Consider the following 12,903-nt stretch of genomic DNA (forward strand, 5'->3'; position numbering starts at 1 on the left):
AGAGCCAGGGCTAGAACCCAGGAATCCTGGGTCCCAGCCTCCCCCGGCTCTACCCAATAACAATTCTTTCCTGAACCTCTGTGGACTAAGCCAGCAAAGCCCAGCACTTGCTCCCCCTGCGCTGGGTGGGGTCGCTGACGGAGGGGGGTGTAGTGTTTGTAGAACTGTCTCTGATACCAGCCCTGCTCTGGAGGATGGGCTTGTGGCTCTGTAACAGCAGGGGGGGGGGGAGGGGGCTGGTGTTTTTGTGCAGGTCCTACACCAGCTCTGGGTCATCTTCCACCCACAGTGCTGTGGCTCTGGGATTCTCAATCAGGGAGAATGGAACCGAATCTGTGGCACTGAGCGGGGAGGGAAGGGGGTCGTGGCAGCCCCCCCAGGGACACACCCATGGGAGGGTGAAGGAGGGAAGGGGTTGTTCTGCTTAGCCAGGGTGAAAGTACAAACTCCCTCCCTGGGTGTGTCGGCTGCCTGGGCCAGGGACCGCAGCGGAAGGAACAGGACCCCCCAACTGTCCATTACTCAGGGGGTGATCCCGACCGACCTCCCCCCCAGTGTAGCCAGCGTTGTGTCACCAGGACAGCTGCTCCTGTCCACTCTCAGGGAGGTGGAGCGCCGCCTCCGGTGTCGGCAGAGGCGGTGCCTTCGCTAAGCACCTCAGCAGAGCAGCTGCACCGGTGCCGCCCTGGCGGTGGGGACCAGCCGCAGTAGCGTTGACGGGAGGATGAAGGAGATGCCCAGCCCCTGCTGTCAGGGCTGCCTCCAGCTGCACCGGCCCCTTGCCTAGGTCAGGGTCAGGAGCCTGGGGGCTGGTAAATGCGGCTTCTGCTCTAGTTCCCCACCCCCACTCACCTGCCACCCATTAAACTGGGCCCCAGACGGGGGTGGGGGGGGTGGCTCTGAGGTGCCAGACTTGGCCTGGCCTGGCCCCCCTAGGGCCTGTGTTTGACCCTCTGAGCGAGACTCCCAAGGGGAGATTAGCCCCCTCCTCACCCCGTTCCCTTCCCAGGGCCTGTCCACACACACTGGTTGCTGCAGCCGGGCTGGTGTAACCAGCACGGTGCGTCGTTCTGCGTGTGGCTGCAGTGAAGCACGGCTCGGCCTGTACACGTGGGAGATGCACGGCCCGGTGTGAGCACTGTGCTAGCAACACAACCGGTCCTGTCCAGGTACCCCTGCCCGCCCCAAGCAGTGACGCTGGTGCAAACCCCGTGTGACTCAGGCCGTAGCAGGTGAAGGTTTATCCCCCCGCGGGCGAGTGTCTGTATGAAACCCCCAAGCACCACAGAGCACAGCGCACGTCACACCCCGTATTTACTGGGGTGAGGGACATGACTGGTAACGGCGCAGAAACCCCCCAAACCAGCCCCTGTCCGACCTACCCTTACCTCAGACCCTGTTAGTGACGGGGGGGAAAGGCCACAGTTGAGGTGCTGCTCTCTGAAGGATTCATTCTCCCCAGCTGGCCCCAGTCCTCTAACCCTGCACCGGGCTGTCAGAGCCCCCAGGCCACCCCCACCGCAGCCCCATTCCAGGATCTGAACCCGTCCTAGCCCGGGGTTACTGTGTGCAGTGCCCAGGCTGCGTGGCCCCACACAGGGTAAACTGGCACTACAGCCATGGTGGCCACAGCCTCCTGCATCTCGGCCTGTCAGCCCCGGACCCAGCTTAGCTGCCCCACTCCCCACCCCTCCACATGTTCCCTGCCCCAGCTGGAGGGGGGGTTCATGGGCTGGCTGCTCAAGGATTCATTTGAACCCCAGTTTAAAGGAAGTGCTTTAGGAAGCCTCCTCACAGGTCTCTAAGGGGTTTAGGAGCACCAGGCTCATTGACCATTCCTGGTAGGCATGCCCCTAAATCCCTTGGGCACTCTTGGAAACTCTCCCCGAGTCACAGTCCCTGTAATGTCCCCGACCCGTCATCTCTGCTCTGTATCCGATGAGCGTTCAGCAGGGGCAGCCTGGCCTGTCTCAGTCACCCTGTCGCTCAGGGCGGCGACGGCTCTGGGCGGCTGCGTCTCATCAGTGTCGCTGCTGCCCACCCCGCCCCTGCCCAACACCCATTATTCACCCCCAAACGCTTCCGCCCACCCCAAACCCAACGTACACGTGCCAGCCCCTTCCTGCCAGGCCCCTGTGCTCCCCAGCACTGCCATACACCCCCCCCCCCCATTCCCTGACCCGCCCCAGACAGAATCCTCCAAACAGGCTGAAGAGAGATTAAAACCCCAAACCGACATTTATTGTGTCAAATGAAAATCACCAAGAGATATAACGTTACTATTTAAAACTCTTTTTAAAATCTTAAGCAAAAAAAATTACACCCGTCACACACAAAATCATCCCATTTGGGAGCAGAATCGGCGCCAGCTTAGGCTTTGTCTACACGCAAACGTGCACCAGATCAGTGAGCGGACGCTGATTCTGGTAGGAGAGGAGGCTTTTTCTGGTGTCTCTTGAGTCACTTGGGAATCAGTTTAAATCAAAACAAGCCCTGTCTTACACCAGACTAAGTGTGTCCACACAGGCATTTAACTAGCGCACTTTAAATTCACACCGTTGTAGTTACACCGGTGCAAATCGCCATGTAGACAAGGCCTTACCCCGGAGTGACCAGCGCCCTGACAGCAGGATTTATCCCATTACACAGGAAGCTGCAGTAGCAAAAAGAAGAACATCTGAATACCGTAATCACAGAAACAGAAAACGGGGGCTAAGTTACAATCCAAGCGAACAGAACAGTGTGTGCTGGGTACAGCCCTACGCTAACAATTCAGTCCAGCCAACCCTGGTTATTTTTCTATACAAACCAGATCTTCAGCGATACAAGTTTTCATTTTTTCAAAAACAAGACAGTTCTGTAGAAATCAAATAATAAGCGACCCCGACCATCCCAGCCAGTCTGCAGCCAAGGAAAGTTCAATTCTCTCACAGGTGGGTGTTTAGCTTGGGTACAATCAAGGCAAAGGGCTTTAAGCAGAAGGCGGAAGGTGCTGATGAGCTGTTGCATTCCCAGGAGTCTGATCTGCTCCCGTCTCTCCTTGGTCTGGGATCCCCCCAGCCGGCTGCGCAGGGGCCAATGGGCTCCGTTACGCTGCAGAATGAGACAGGGACAGTCAGCGCTGGGTCGGGTGAGCAGACCCAGCAGTGCCAGCTCTGGTACTGGGCCCATCTGGCGCTCGGGGTAAAGCTCTGACTGGGCGCCACACCCCGCGCCGAGGGGGAGGAGACCGTGAAGCCGTTCACTGTCCCACTGAGCTACAGCGATCACTGCTCCCAGCCGCCAGCGCAGCATCTGTGACACATCCCGGCCCCTTCCCCTAGAGCCAGGGACACCCCGACCCCCTCCCGGAGTCCCTGCAGCCTGGAACCCCTCCCTGCAGAGGGGAGATGCAGACCCACACTCAGCACCCCCACTGCAGGGAGATCAGGGGCAGGGCTCCCCACGGCTGGCTGGTCAGAGGGGCAGGGCCTGGGGGACTCTGGGCAGGGATCTCCCCCCCGGCTGGTCTCCCCCTCACTCACCGTTGACACGGGTGTCCGATCCCTGGTTGCTTCCTGGGAGGGGAGAAGGAGGAGACGGGGGGTGTTAGCGTCTCCGGCCCTGATCCCCGCCCGGCCCCTCGCGTCAGCGTTTACCCTGCTGCAGGGTGGGGATGAAGCTGCCCCAGCCGAGCGGCTGCACTTTGCCCTGGCGCAAGGGACGACGAGGGGGGAGTCAGGGCTGGTCACTGCTCCCCGGGGCTCAGAACCCTGCGCCCGCCCCCCTCCCCTCCCCCGGGGACTTGGACCTAGGGGGGTGGGACTCTCAGAAGCACCTTAGTGACTCAGGAGCCCAAACCCCATTGAAATCAGTGGGGCTGGGGCTCCTACATTCCCCCCGCTCGGAGTACAACACGTCCCATCGGCGCCAAACCCAGCTCCCAGCCACAGCAGGAGGGGGTGGGGGGGTTAGACCCAGGCCAGACATCGCCAAGGCCAAATGCTGCTCTGAGGGGTCAGACGCCCCCCAACCCCACAGGAAACACACATGGCTGGTCTGGCACAAGAGGGGTGTGTGCGCCCCCACCGACGTCACGGGCTGCCGCAGGAATTTCAACGCCACCAAGGGGAGTTGGGTGCTGACACTCCCCTGACTGCCAGTAACTCCCCCAGGTTCCTCTAAACTCAGCCTAATCAGGGAAATTGCTCAGCACAGCTGTGGCTGAATAATTTAGCTCTGCCGGTCAATCTCCCCATGCAGCCAAACCCCTCGTGTCACCGAAACAGCAGGGACTCCCCACCCCACAGAGAGACCCTGGGGTGCGTTAACACGTCCTGTGCATCCCTCCGAGGCCTCAGGCCCCAGCACGTCCCCTGGGCTAGTGTCACCCGCACGTCACCTACCGGAGCTGGCAGAGCCATCGTGAGCTGTGGGGGAGAAGGAAGCCGGGGTCAGTGTCTGGTGGAACGCAGGGTCCCTGTTCCCCCCGCCCCACACGCGTTATACACGTACACGCCCCAGTGACTGACCCAGGTGCTAGTGTTCTGCCGTTGGGCCCAGACACCACGGTGATGGGCGACCTACACAGAGCACCCAAGCCCGGGCAGGGCGTTAGTGTCACTGGCCAGTCCCGCTGCTGCAGCTCCCCAGCCTCCGAGAGGCCGTGGGGGGCTAGGAGAGGTCTCCTGGGACCGGCCCCGGGCTGCCACTTACCGGGTCACACAGCGACAGGGACGGGGGAGGGCTCAGCATTTACCTGCAGCCGCTTTGTAGCCGTCTCTCTTCTTCCCTGCAGAGACAAGGCAGATTGCAGTGAGTGCGGCTGCTCCTGGGGCAGGAACCGGCTCCGATCTGTGCCCATGGCCCAGAACCCAGGGGCCCGGCCCATCCCCGGGGCAGGGTGACAGGCTCTGTACGAACCGTTTTCCTCCCCAGGTTTCAGGCTGGTGGCTCCGGCCCAGCCAGGGCCACACAGAGTTTTAAAAACACAGGGGGAGACCTAGATGATGAAGGGCAGAGAGTGACCCCGCCCCACACTCATCCTGCCTTGGGGGCTCCTCTCCTGGGGGGCTGGGACTGGCTCCCCACTCTGGGCCCTGCGACCTGGCACATGGGGTCACAGCACAGACTCAGGTGTGGGGCTGTGACCCCACATGCCAGGTCAGCACCGCTCAACTTCCGCGGCTTGGGGGGCCCAGAGCAAACTGCCCCTTTTTGCCCCCACCTGGTGGCCCTGGGGCCCAGCAGCAGAGCGAGGCAGCCACACAGCACTGATGCCGGGGGCTGTCGGGGTGCGTGCTGGGGCCCAGCCAGTCCAGAGCAGGTCAGCACTCTCTCAGCCCAGGCTCTAGGGTGATGGGCATGTCACCATTGCCTGGCAGACGGCTCGTCGGCGCCCCACCCGGCACTTACTGAGGAAGACAACGGCTCCAACGATGGCAGCGACCAGCACAAGAACCCCGATAACAACACCCACGATCAGCATCACGTTGAACTTGGACCCTGAAACAGGAATGGGCCAGTGATCAGGGGAACCCCAAACCCTCTTCCCCTGTTACATGGGTCAGTCACCCCGCCCCCCACTGGAGCCCCATAACCCTCCCCAACCCCCATCCCAGGGCCAGTCCCCCCCTTACCCCAGGGCACTCTCAGATCCGCAGTCAGGCTGGGGTGCTCCACACAGCAGGTATAATCGGTCTCACTGCTGGGGTCGATCTCAATGGTGGCCCGGGTCTGGTAGGTCCCGTCCCCGCTGGGAACCACCCCCCACTGGAGCGTCTCCTGCGGCACGGCCACCCCCTTCTTCAGCCACACGACGGCCACGTTCCGCGGGTAGAAGCCGTGGACCCGGCAGGAGAGGGTGGTGAGCCCATCCTGGCTCGGCCGGTCGCTCACGTGCACCTGCGGTGGCTCTGGGGGGAAGGAGAGATGGCGTTAGAGGGAACTCCCGGAGCTGGATCCCCTGGGGCGACAGCAGCTGAGGTGACTGGCCAGAGGGACGGGAGCTGGTGCAGTTGCGCTCTCACGTCTGGTTCTGATACACGTGGCGGGGGCACAGGCACCCCGAGGGGCCCTGCTCGGCTGGGGGGGCGGTAGGGGGCTGAACAGGGTGGGACGGGACAGGGAGACGACGGTGGCTCCTGCAGCGATGCTGGGGCCTCGCCCGATGGGGAGACAGAAACGTCCTGCCAGGGACAACGCTCAGCGTGATGGATGTGGGGGAGCGATCTCTGCAGTGGGGATACACCCCATTCAGTGACCCCCGGGGTCTGACGTGCCCCCTCACCTCTCCTCTGCAGCGTCTCCTTCCCGTACTCCAGGTACTTCCCCAGCCACTCGATGCACTCCTGCTCCAGGTAGCCCTTCCACTGCTGAGCGATGCTCCTCTCAGCATCCCATTTCTGTTTGCTGATCCGAGCTGCGTCATCTGCCGCCACCCAGGTCTCCCGGTCCTTATCCAGGCTGAGGAAGTCGCGCCCATCGTACGCATACTGGCTAAATCCCCCGATGGAGCCGTCACTCCGGAGCTCACAGCCGTACTTCACTTGGAGCGTGTGAACTCCTGAAACACACGGAGCCGGGCCCAGGGCTGGGTCAAGGTTTGAGCCCCAGGGAGCAGCTACTGCTAGAGATTCTCCAACACCCCCATCCCCCTGTGATGGGGGCACCAGCCCGGAGACCCCCTGCCCCTACCACCCCCTCCCCAGGAAAAGAGCAGTAGAGATGAGTCCTCCAAGCTGCCTAGAGCGGCTGCGGGGAGCAGCCAATCAGGGACCAGCAGGATCATAGGAGGAGGAGCTGCTGGGCAGAGCCCCACCCTTAACCCCGCCCTGCCTGGAGCAACCGCGCAGGGTCCCTCTGCCCCCCCCCTCCCCCCCCCCCCCCCCCCCCCCCACGTGCCCGCTGTTCCCAGCATCTACTTGTGCTCTAGGACCTGGAAGAGCTCCGGGGCGCCCAGCGCTCGGGGGAATGACCACGGCCGTGCAGGAGCAAACTCCGGTGGTTTTGCTCCTTTTCAGACCAGCCGCCGTCTCCCACGGGGCTGGAGCCGCAGGACGCCCTGGGCTAAGGTGGCGGCTGTTTCCCTACAGCCGGGCAGGCGGCAGAGACACGGCCCCTGGCTAAGGCGGCCCCACGTGCCAGGGTTTGCCGGGAACCCAAAGCAGGGCTGCCCGATACATGGCTGCCCCCTGGGCTGTCAGGAAGTGGGGACGGACATGGGGGCAGGAAAGAGAAGCTGGGGGCAGGGAGGGCGACTGGCTCGGCAAACAGAAGCAGGGAGCCCGTGGGTGCAGAGGGGGGGAAGGTATGAGAACAGCCCAGCCAGGGACCCGAACACCCTCGCACGCCCCCATCCCACACAGAGAAAACCACAGTCTGGGCTGCGTGTCCACCAGTGACAGGCGATTTGGGGGAGGGGCCCAGCCTGAGACACCTGGAAAGGACCCAACGCCCAGGGAGAGCCGGTCACCCCCCTCTGCGAACCAGGCCCCTGTAGGGCGTGCAGCCAGCCCCCCACCCCCACGGGTCACTGTGGGGAGTTCAGGCCAAGCCAGTAACGGCAGCTCAGTGCCTGCTGGGGGCGGGAGCCGACCCCAGTAACCGTCCCCCCAGCCGGCACCGGCCTGAGCTCAGCGCAGGTTGGACACAATTAGCCCCCGTCTGCACACGAACCCCAAAGGTAGCCAGGGCTGGGCAGGCTGCCGGGTTCTACCTGCTCCCCCCTACACGGCACGTCTCACAGCCCTGGCACCACGGTGCTGGGGCCACGGGAGCAGCGAGATGAGCTAGCTAGAACGCCCCCCCCCCCCTCCAGGCACTGGGGGTCCCTGCCTCGCTTTCCTCCCCAGGCTCTCCTCATGACCATCACCTCCTGCCTTTTGGTGTCTGCTCCCCCCAGTGTCTCCCATCCAGGAGAGTCTCCCCTCCAGCCCCTGCACTGCCCTGCTCCCCAGCTCTGGGCACCCCCCCCCATGAGGTCCTCTCTCAGCACCCTGTGTACCCCCTCTGCCACCCTACAACAGCCCCTTCCACCAGCCTGATCCTGCAACTGCTCCCTCTGCCCTGGCCCCTCCACCCCCTACCCCAGCCCCCTCCATTCCCTGCCTGCTCTGTCCCACCCAGCCTCAGCATCAGCCCCCCCTGCACCTTCTGTGTCTTCCCCACCCCAGCTCCTTCTGCCCCAGCCCCCTCGGTCCCCCCAACTCAGCTCCCCTCAAGACGCTGCCGTCCTCGGTCACCGACCCCCCCCCCAAGTTGGGAGCGGAGCCTCCTGCCCTGCGAGGGAACAGCCTGAGCTGCGTCTGGCTGAGCGCGGCATGGCCGGGACACGCAGGCAGTGGGGGCCGGGAAGCTCATCACAGACAGGACACGGAGAGGCTGGGGGATGTGGGCTGTGGGGGGGCACAGAATTAATGAATGAGGACGCTGGGTTTGGAGAGAAGGGGGAAGCTCAGCCCCCATCTGACAGCCCCTGAGCCCTGCAGTGGGGCCAGAGACACCCGACTCTGGGCTAGTTCAGGGGTAGGGGAGCCCTGGGGCTGCATGCGTGTTCCTGGTTAGTGTGACCCCCACATGCTCTCACACGCCCTGGGGTGGGGGGAGTCCCCCAAACGCCTCAGCCACGAGAAGGCAAAACAAACTATCCCCACGTTAGGAAACTGATTCTGACTGACAGTTTCCTCTCGGGGTTATTGGGGCCACAGCTCTGTCCCCCACCCCAGGCCTGCTGCAGCTGCATGGGCAGAACCAGACCCCCAGGTGCTGCTCGGGGAGGGCCTGGCCAGCTCACTACCCGCAGAGCCTGCCTGTGGAGACAGCTTTCTGCATGGCCCAGGACACCCGCCCCTGTGGGCCGAAAGTCGGGAATGAGCCTTTGGGCATTACAGAAATAAACGGTGAATTCCTGCTGCAGAGGAATTGGGCTAGATGGACCCACCCAGGCTGGACGGAGAAGTGCTCCAAACAGAGGGGTCGGGTCGTGGACCTTGTGACTCGGAGAAAGGAAATGGTCCGTCTGCCAGGACACGTTTTCCTTTTCTCTCCCTGCTACATGGGCACAGCCCCGTACCCCAGGGGATTCCCACAGCAGGGAGCTGCCAGGGCGGGTCCGACAGAACAACAGCCGGGGCGCTCAGCTCCTTCTCTGCTACGGACAGACTGGGCCCCCTCCCACCGACACAGTGTGGGCTGGTGCCGGCACGTCCAGCTGTGACATGGTGGGAAGGTCTGAACCAGGTCAGGCAGATCTCACCATACAGGGCAGTACGATCCCGCGCCCCCCGGGGCTGCTGCCGCTCTCAGCGAGGGGGTGGATGCCGGGTGCTGGGGCGGCTCTGAGTTGCAGGCTGCGGGATGCACCATCTCAGCCCCTGGCACGGCAGATTTTGATGCTGTTTGTCCTGTGTCACGGAGTGTGGGGGAACTCAGGGCCCTGCACCCCCGGCTTCCTGCGATTCACCATGACTCTCAGCCAGCCAGTAAAGCAGAAGGTTTATTTAGACGACAGGAACACAGTCCAAGACAGGTCTTGCAGGCACAGACAACAGGATCCCCTCAATTAGGTGCATCTTGGGGTCCCAGGGCACCCCAGCCCCCTTGGGGGGTCAGAGCCCCGCCTGCCTCCCAGCCATCTCCGCAGCCAGCTTCCAACACTCTGCCTTCAGCGACCCCTCCCACCGCCTTTGTTCAGTTTCCCGGGCTAAGGAGTCACCTGGCCTCCAACCCCTTCCTGGGTTCTCATGTTACACGCTCAGGTATTCTCCGGTCAGTCTCCCATCCCCCAATGCAGACTATCCTAGCCACACTCCCCTGTCAGCATTCACACACCACAGTAAGAACAGTCCCAGTTCGTCACATCCTGTAGCTGTGGGATGGCAGAGAACAAACCGAGCCTCGGACATGCACAAACCCCGTGTGCGGCGGATGTGGATCTTGAGGGCTCCATGAACACCCAGCGTTCCCAGAGCTCCTGCCTCGGTGAGATGGTGCTGGACAAAAGGGGGGGAGGTGCCATTCCTTGGGCCCTGAGACAAACAGGGGTCATCTCGGGGATAAGAGCCAAGTCTCTGTCTGAACAACACCCCCCCCCGATCGCTGGGGGAAAACGGCTACTAACCCTTCTGTAACCGTTGTCCGTCGAGATGTGTTGCACACGTCCATTCCCATGTAGGGGTGTGCGCGCCCCAAGCATTGCTGCTGGAATTGTTCCCCTAGTGTTACCTGTCGGGTGGGCTCTGGCGCCCCCTGGTGCCGTGTGCTCATAGTGCCGGTAAAAGGGGCCTGCCAAGCCCACGCCCCTCAGTCCCTTCTTACCAACCACTCCGAGAGCGGGGCCGGGGGGTGGGTGTCGGAATGGACGTGTGAGACTCACCTCGAAGAACAGTCACAGAAAGGTCAGTAACCGTCGTTCCTTCGAGCGCTCGCTCGTGTCCATTCCGATGTCGGTGACTCACAAGCCGTGGCACCGGAGGGGGGCCTGGAGTTCAAAGACAAGCCGGCTGCAGCACAGCGCGGCCAGAGCGTGTATCGTCCCTGACCTGCTGAGCGATGGCCCGGCCCAGCCCGCTGGGAACGTGTGCGCCGGGAACATGTGCACCGGGGACCAGGTCACAGCACTGCAGATATCCTGAGCAGGGACGGGAACTAGAACGGGCGCTGAAGAGACCTGAGACCCTGTGACATGAACAGTGACGTTCGGCAGATGGGGAATCCCAGCGAGGTCAGGACACACCTGGATGCGCGATGGAACCCAAGACGAAATCCTCTGAGCGGGGATGGGAGCCCCCTCGTTCTCCCCGCTAGGAAAAGCTTCGGGGATTTACGGGAAGGGTTTAGTCCCTGAATGTAAAATGCCAGCACCGGTCTGACCTCCAGCGAGTGCAGGCGCTGTCCTTCCCGGTCTGCGTGCGGCTTAGGGTAAAGGACTGGGAGAAAAATCAGCTGGTTCACGTGGAATTGGGGACCCCACTTTTGGGAGGACCTTTGGATGTGGGCGTAGCTGGACTTTGTCTCTAAAGGAGATCGTGTCTGGGGGCTCCGCGGGGAGGCTCAGATTTCTGACACTCGTCTGGCCGACGTGCTGGGCACCAGAAAGGCGATCTTCCCACAGGGGTGCAGCAGTGAGCATGGTGCTAGCGGCTCGAAGGCTGGGCCCATTGGCTGTGAGAGGACAAGGTTCGGGTCTCGGGGGGGGGGGGGGGGGGTTGGGTGGAGCAGCTGGCCATGGTCCTGAACGATCAGGTCCCGGTGCAGCGGGAGCTGGATTGGGGCCTCCACTGGTAGGAGCGTGAAACACCAGTGTTGTCCGGGCCATGCTGGGGCTATCGGGATGACCCGAACTCGGTCCTGCTTGATCTTCATCAGAACCTTGTGTCTCGACGGAATGGGGGGAAGGCGCAGAACAGGTAAGTTGACCATGTCCGCAGGAAGGCGTCCGTAAGGGGCTGTGACCCTTCAGGGAGCAGAGCCGCTGGCATGGCCTGTTGGCGCGGGTGCAAACAGGTCTATGGGGGGAAATCCCCACCTGCGGAAGGGTCCTGGGCCATATCTGGGGGCAGGGACCACTCGTGGTGAGTGAAGGACCCGCAGAAGCGATCTGCGAGCTGGTTCTGTGCTCCTGGTAGATGAGAGGCGTCAAGGTCGATGGAACGTGCCATGCAGAAACCCCACCAACGAGCTGCCTCCCAGCGGGGGGGGGGGGGGGGGGGAGAGCGAGCTCCGCCCTGCCTGCTGACGTAGCACGTGGCTGTTGTACTGTCCATGAGAACCGAGACTGTCCTGTTCGCGATGTGGGCTGAGAACGTGCGACAGGCCAGGCAGACGCCCTGAGCTCTCGGATAGTGATATGGGGTGAAAGCTCCTCGAGACCCCAGACCTGAGGTGGCCCGGGGGGTGTCGGAGACCAGATATGCGGACGGTCGGGGCCTCACGATGGATACTCCTGCACTGACGGTGCAGCGTTCTAACCACCACGTCAATGAGTCAAGGACTCGAGATGGTACGGTGAGAACTGTGCCCAGATGATGTCTGGAAGGGGAGTATACCGTGGGCAGCCAGGCTGGAGAGGTCCAAGTCTCAGCCTCACGTGTCAAACCAGGTACGTGCCTGATGCCATGTGGCCGAGGAGTCATGATGGGTGCATCTGCAGGGAGGTTATCAGGGCCGAGATTGTACAGAAGCGATGCTCCAGAAAAAGGGCCTTCACCTCCATCACCTCCACTGAGTCAAGAACTGCCCCAGCGAACTCTATGCTTTGCACAGGAATAAGTGTCGACTTCTGTACGTTTATCAGCAGACCCAAAGCCTGGAAGGTGGATTGTATGAGGTCGATGTCAAACTCCACCTGCGCTTGGGACCGATCTGATCAGCCAATTGTCGAGATAGAGTCCATGTTTTCCCATTTCTCAGAAAGGCCCCTACTACTGCCAGACACTTGGTGAAGACTGTCGGGGCGGCTGATAGACCGAATGGCAGGGCTATGACTTGGTAATGGGTCTGGTTTACCACAAATCTTAGACACCTTCTGTGGCCTTGGAAAACTGGTGTGTGGAAGTATTGATCTTTCAAGCCGAGGGCGGCTACCAACCCCTGGATCCAGCCACAGGACGATGGAGGCCAAGGAGACCATGCGGAACTTCCACTTTCTGAGACAGTGGTTGAGCCGAGGCAGGTCTAGGATTGGTCTGAGACCTCCCCTGGTGTTGCGGATTGTGGGGGAGTTAGGGCCCTGCACCCCTCTTCCCGAGATTCACTGTGACTCTCAGCCAGCCAGTAAAGCAGAAGGTTTATTTAAGGACAGGAACACAGTCTCAAGCAGAGCGTGTAGGTACGACCAGACCCCCTCAATTAGGTCCCTCGGGGAGGTTCAGGGAGCTTGGACCCCAGCTTGGGGTTCCCTGCGTTGCACCACCCAGCCCCAAC

The 12,903-nt window shown here is 62.1% G+C and overlaps 1 protein-coding gene across 3 annotated transcripts in view; it reads right to left on the reverse strand.

Annotated features, from left to right (window-relative positions):
- Positions 1–2,214: 2,214 nt before the first annotated feature.
- The window catches only part of LOC117870270 (H-2 class I histocompatibility antigen, Q9 alpha chain-like), a 40,931-nt gene continuing 30,242 nt past the window's right edge, over positions 2,215–12,903 (reverse strand). For all 3 annotated transcript variants that reach the window (XM_034757360.1, XM_034757358.1, XM_034757359.1), the window contains exons 3-9: positions 6,269–6,544; positions 5,619–5,894; positions 5,395–5,484; positions 4,739–4,771; positions 4,386–4,409; positions 3,525–3,557; positions 2,215–3,093 (exon numbers count right to left, since the gene is read on the reverse strand). In XM_034757360.1, the coding sequence (XP_034613251.1) occupies positions 3,089–3,093; positions 3,525–3,557; positions 4,386–4,409; positions 4,739–4,771; positions 5,395–5,484; positions 5,619–5,894; positions 6,269–6,544 (737 nt within the window). In that variant the 3' untranslated portion in view covers positions 2,215–3,088. The remainder of the gene's footprint in view (positions 3,094–3,524; positions 3,558–4,385; positions 4,410–4,738; positions 4,772–5,394; positions 5,485–5,618; positions 5,895–6,268; positions 6,545–12,903) is intronic.

This window comes from Trachemys scripta, unplaced genomic scaffold (assembly GCF_013100865.1).
Source record: "Trachemys scripta elegans isolate TJP31775 unplaced genomic scaffold, CAS_Tse_1.0 scaffold_122, whole genome shotgun sequence".
NCBI classification, from domain to species: domain Eukaryota; kingdom Metazoa; phylum Chordata; order Testudines; family Emydidae; genus Trachemys; species Trachemys scripta.